Raw genomic sequence first — 6,000 nt, forward strand, 5'->3', positions numbered from 1 at the left:
TTCCTGGTAGGGAAATGCTAACCAGAACAACTTTTGTATTAAAAGTACAAAAAGTGTGTGGTAAAAGTTCTTGAAATTGGAGCAGTATATCTCTGAACTCTGATTAAATTCGGTTGTTTCTGCAATTACGTTTGGGATGTTTCTGCAAATAAATCTTTGGGTGATAAAATTGCCAACTGGATGGAATGGTGGAGTACTCAAATTTGTACCACACCGGCGACCCTCTTCTCCATCACTGCTGCTCCTGGTGCTCTGTGGTAGCGCCAGCGTGTCTGCGTCGTTTACTTGTATCAATTGATCAGTTACAGACTTGTACAGTACAGGTGCAGCCAAATAACTTGCTGGATCCATACTCGCGATCACCTTATTTATCACGAAAATAAACAGCACGCCCAAGTTAAGAAATCTTGAAATCTCAAAGATTGCTTTATCAGATAGAAGATATTGCCATTTATGATCGATGATTTTGCGCCAGAAAGAAATCATCTTCTCTTCTTCTACAGACAGAAGAAGCACATCTGTCCACTAATCTTAACAATGCCCATAATAACTTGAGCCTAATCAAATAATCCTCCCTAAGATCGATCCTAAGCAACGACAGGAACTCAGAACCCAACGACGAGCAGCGCTCCGAGGAGAGCGCCGAGGACCACGGAGCCGCTGCCGGACGCCGTCCTCCACGCGGCGCCAGTGGCCGGCGCGGGCGCGGGCGCGTGGGCGGGCGCCTCCACGAGCCCCGCGGAGGAGGAGGGGGAGTGCGCGGGGGCCGGCGCGGCAGGCGGGACCCGGCTGCCGTGCTTCTCCGACATGACGAGGACGATGACGCGCTCGCCCTTCTGGCAGTTCCCGGGGGCGCCGCTGATGAAGTAGCGGAAGCGGGCGCCCTTGGGCGGCAGCGGCACGACCGCGCCGCTGGCCTTGTAGGTGGCGATGGGGCTGGCCGTGTTGCACCGGTCGTAGTCCGCCCGCGTCACCTCCAGCACCGAGTCCGTCGCCGCGTCGAACTTGAACACTGCGCTCGCGCGCGGGGATCCAAAGAAAGCGTAAGAAATCAAGGAACAGATCGATCGAGGAAGGCGATAATTACACACAAACTGAAAGGATATGAAAACGAAGTCGGAGCGGTTTGTTACCGAGGTTGTCACCGACGTGGAAGCGGGCCTTCCCGGCCCAGTCGTTGAGCGCGTCGGGCTGCGCCGGGGGCGGCACCCTCCACGCGCCGTCCTTGCCGCCGCCGACGACGTGGTCCCTGGCGTCGGAGCCGGCCGCGAGGGCGAGGGCGACGAGGGAGCAGAGGAGGAGCGCGCTGGACGCCATCGGAAGAGACGGGACGAGCTCGGGATGGATCGACGGGTTGAGGAGGCGAGGAGAGGGGAGCTGGGAGGTGCCGTGCGGGGTTGTGGGGAGGATGGGTGAGGCGGAGGGGCGGGGCTTAAGTAGGCGGTCAAAGTAGCCGTTGGATTCGAACGTTCGGGAGAGCCGCGGCGGGCGGCGGCAGCAGCTGGCGAAGCGATCTTCTGTTTTGGAGTGTACCGTTGCCCTCCCCTCGCCCCGAGAAAGAGTCGACGGGAAGCAAGCAACGGATGGACGCCTGGGCCGGGACGCGTCGTGGGACCCACGGGCATTCAGAGCCCAGAGCCCAAACGCCAGCAAGAACAGCCGCTGGCTCGTCAAGTGCCGAGTGAGCCATCCATGCAACACCATTGAATCTTCTCAATAAAAAAATGTAGCACCACTGAAACCATTGAAAGTCCGAGGATTCAAGTTCAAACAAAAATGGCCACTACTAGCCGCCGATCGACTGGCCCAAACTGAACCATATCTCACGCCGACCCTCTCGGTCAACGCACAGGGAAAACAAAATCCCCAACTGCGCATGCATCTCTCGCCTCCCCTGCTGCAACGCACGACTAGATCGCCGCCAGCCATGGATGTAGCATGGAAGGCCGAAGTCCCCATCGGCGCTGGATGATGCATCCACCCCCGCCACCGGTTGCAGTCTCGCTCGTCGCCGTCCCCTAGCGCGGGTGCTCGTCGCTGGTTGTAGCAAGGGCGTCGGTTGCAACTCTCGCATGCTCATGCTTGCAGCCTCGCCGGCGTCGAGTCGGTTGCAGCACCGACATACATTACAACCATCGCCGAAACGGTTGCAGCTCCGGCGAACGTGGATGTGGCTTTTGCAGTGTACGTTTGTAGCATTCGCCGATGATGGCGCCGCTGGTTTCGGCTTGGCGAACATGGATGAAGCTTCTGTAGTGTGCGGTTATAGCATTCGCGACGATTGCGTCCCCGGTTGCAGCTCCTGTGTGAAGGGTTGCAGCTCTGCGCGAATGTAGCTTCTACGGGGTATGGTTACAAGAAACAGACGATGATCGGATCGCCGATTGCAGCTCCGGTGGCAGCAAAATTCCAAAATTCGTCGCCGGATGCAATATCTTCCACCGTGGTTCCAACATACATTGTAGTTGGTTCCAACCATCTGCACCCTCGTTGGGTCCAGGAAACAAAAACCATTGTCGGAAGCAGTGAAAGAGCGACTGTGGTTGCAACACGCTGGTCGCCGTCGTCAACACCGGTGGCCTGCCGGCGCGCAACAACCGTGTCGTCGTTTAGCAGGGGAGATTGGAGTTGAGCCGACATGTGGAGAGAGGAAAGGTAGAAAACGAGGCCGGGCAGGAGCTCCATGGTTGTCATTGAGAGCATAGGCGGCGCCCCCCAAGCCCAATCCGAATTGGACTAGGGTTGGCCCCCCCTTTCCTTCTCTTCTCCTCCTCCTTCCCTCCTTCTCCTAGTGGGAATAGGAAGGGGGGGGGGGCGAATCCTACTTGGACCGGGAGTCCAAGTAGGACTCCCCCCATGGCGCCCCCCTTGGGACGACCACCTCTCCTCCCTCCTTTATATACGTGGGAGGGGGGCACCCCAAAGGCACATCAAGTCTTCTCTTAGCCGTGTGCAGTGCCCCCCCTCCATAGTTACACACCTCGGTCATATCATCGTAGTGCTTAGGTGAAGCCCTGCGTCGGTAACTTCATCATCACCGTCGCCACGCCGTCGTGCCGACGGAACTCTCCCCTGGCCTCAACTGGATCAAGAGTTCGAGGGACGTCATCGAGTTGAACGTGTACTGAACGCGGAGGTGCCGTACGTTCGGTGCTTGCATCAGTTGGATCGCGAAGACGTTCGACTACATCAACCGTGTTACTAAACGCTTCCGCTTTCGGTCTACGAGGGTACGTGGACACACTCTCCCCGCTTGTTGCTATGCATCTCCTAGATAGATCTTGCGTGATCGTAGGTAAATTTTTTGAAATACTGCTACCTCTTGAGCACTGCGTTGGTTTTCCCTTGAAGAGGAAAGGGTGATGTAGCAAAGTAGCGTAAGTATTTCCCTCGGTTTTTCAGAACCAAGGTATCAATCCAGTAGGAGACTACACCCAAGTTACCTCGCACCTGCACAAACAAATAAGAACATCGCAACCAACGTGATAAAGGGGTTGTCAATCCCTTCATGGTCACTTATGAGAGTGAGATCTGATAGAGATAATTGATGACCCACAAGTATAGGAGATCTATCGTAGTCCTTTCGATAAGTAAGAGTGTCGAACCCAACGAGGAGCAGAAGAAAATGATAAGCAGTTTTCAGCAAGGTATTCTCTGCAAGCACTGAAATTATAGGTAACAGATAGTTTTGTGATAAGATAATTGGTAACGAGCAACAAGTAACAAAAGTAAATAAAGTGGAGCAAGATGGCCCAATCCCTTTTGTAGCAAAGGACAAGCCTGGACAAATTCTTATATAGAGAAAAGCGCTCCCGAGGACACATGGGAATTATCGTCAAGCTAGGTTTCATCACGATCATATGATTCGCGTTCGGTACTTTGATAATCTGATATGTGGGTGGACCGGTGCTTGGGTGCTGTCCTTACTTGGACAAGCATCCCACTTATGATTAACCTCTATTGCAAGCATTCACAACTACAACCAAAGTATTAAGGTAAACCTAACCATAGCATGAAACATATGGATCCAAATCAGCCCCTTACGAAGCAACGCATAAACTAGGGTTTAAGCTTCTGTCACTCTAGCAACCCATCATCTACTTATTACTTCCCAATGCCTTCCTCTAGGCCCAAATAATGGTGAAGTGTCATGTAGTCAACGTTCACGTAACGCCACTAGAGGAGAGACAACATACGTCTCATCAAAATATCGAACGAATACCAAATTCACATGACTACTAATAGCAAGACTTCTCCCATGTCCCCAGGAACAAACGTAACTACTCACAAAGCATATTCATGTTCATAATCAGAGGGGTATTAATATGCATATAAGATCTGAACATATGATCTTCCACTAAATAAACCAACTAGCATCAACTACAAGGAGTAATTAACACTACTAGCAACCCACAGGTACCAATCCCAAACTTGGAGACAAGAATTGGATACAAGAGATGAACTAGGGTTTGAGAGGAGATGGTGTTGGTGAAGATGTTGATGGAGATTGACCCCCTCCCGATGAGAGGATCGTTGGTGATGATGATGGCGATGATTTCCCCCTCCCGGAGGGAAGTTTCCCCGGCAGAACAACTCCGCCGGAGCCCTAGATTGATTCTGCCAAGGTTCCGCCTCGTGGCGGTGGAGTCTCGTCCCGAAAGCTTGCTTATGATTTTTTCCTCATCGAAAGACCACATATAGCAGAAGATGGGCATCGGAGGGCCACCAGGGGGCCCACGAGGCAGGGGAGGCGCGCCCAGGGGGTAGGGCGTGCCCCCACCCTCGTGGGCAGGGTGTGCCCCCCCTCCGGAACTTCTTGCGCTCAGTATTATATATATATATATATATATATATATATATATATATATATATATATATATATTCTGAAAATGACTTCCTGAAGTTTCAGGACTTTTGGAGTTGTGCAGAATAGGTCTCTAATATTTGCTCCTTTTCCAGCCCAGAATCCCAGCTGCCCTCATTCTCCCTCTTTATGTAAACCTTGTAAAATAAGAGAGAATAGGCATAAGTATTGTGACATAATGTGTAATAACAACTCATAATGCAATAAATATCGATATAAAAGCATGATGCAAAATGGACGTATCAATAATAAGATAAATATTTTTGGTATTTTTATGATATAGATTGAAAGTAAAGTTTGCAAAGTAAAATAAATTGGAAACTTATATGATAAAAGATAGACCCCGGGGCCGTAGGTTTCACTAGTGGCTTCTCTCAAGATAGCATAAGTATTACGGTGGGTGAACAAATTACTGTCGAGCAATTGATAGAAAAGTGCATAATTATGAGAATATCTAGGCATGATCATGTATATAGGCATCACGTCCGTGACAAGTAGTCCGAAACGATTCTGCATCTACTACTATTACTCCACACATTGACCGCTATCCAGCATGCATCTAGAGTATTAAGTTCATAAGAACAGAGTAATGCATTAGGTAAGATGACATGATGTAGAGGGATAAGCTCAAGCAATATGATATAAACCCCATCTTTTTATCCTCGATGGCAACAATACAATACGTACCTTGCTGCCCCTGCTGTCACTGGGAAAGGACACCACAAGATTGAACCCAAAGCTAAGCACTTCTCCCATTGCAAGAAAGATCAATCTAGTAGGCCAAACCAAACTGATAATTCGAAGAGACTTGCAAAGATAAAAAATCATACATAAAAGATTTCAGAGAAGAATCAAATATTGTTCATATATAATCTTGATCATAAACCCACAATTCATCGGATCTCGACAAACACACCGCAAAAAGAATTACATCGAATAGATCTCCAAGAAGATCGAGGAGAACTTTGTATTGAGATCCAAAGAGAGAAAAGAAGCCATCTAACTAATAATTATGGACCCGAAGGTCTATGGTAAACTACTCACACATCATTGGAGAGGCTATGGTGTTGATGTAGAAGCCCTCCGTGATCGATTCCCCCTCCGGCGGAGCGTCGGAAAAGGCCCTAAGAAGGGAT

The 6,000-nt window shown here is 50.2% G+C and overlaps 1 protein-coding gene across 1 annotated transcript; it reads right to left on the reverse strand.

Moving 5' to 3' along the window:
• Positions 1-397: 397 nt before the first annotated feature.
• Positions 398-1,704, reverse strand: LOC123044316 (early nodulin-like protein 1). Its single transcript, XM_044467052.1, has 2 exons — positions 1,134-1,704; positions 398-1,012 (listed from the first exon to the last, which is right to left on the reverse strand). Exons 1-2 carry the CDS (start codon positions 1,702-1,704, stop codon positions 606-608), a joined length of 978 nt encoding a protein of 325 aa, XP_044322987.1. The 3' UTR covers positions 398-605.
• Between the last annotated feature and the right edge of the window lie 4,296 nt (positions 1,705-6,000).

The sequence above is a fragment of the Triticum aestivum genome, chromosome 1A (genome assembly GCF_018294505.1).
Source record: "Triticum aestivum cultivar Chinese Spring chromosome 1A, IWGSC CS RefSeq v2.1, whole genome shotgun sequence".
Lineage (NCBI taxonomy): Eukaryota > Viridiplantae > Streptophyta > Magnoliopsida > Poales > Poaceae > Triticum > Triticum aestivum.

What these genes read in the sequence shown, in the direction of transcription:
- LOC123044316 (XM_044467052.1), bottom strand. Translation starts at nt 1,704, where the DNA reads ATGGTGTTGCATGGATGGCTCACTCGGCACTTGACGAGCCAGCGGCTG. An exon ending in CCACGTCGGTGACAACCTCG is followed by an intron (nt 1,013 to 1,133) that starts GTAACAAACCGC and finishes GCGCGAGCGCAG; the next exon opens with TGTTCAAGTTCGACGCGGCG.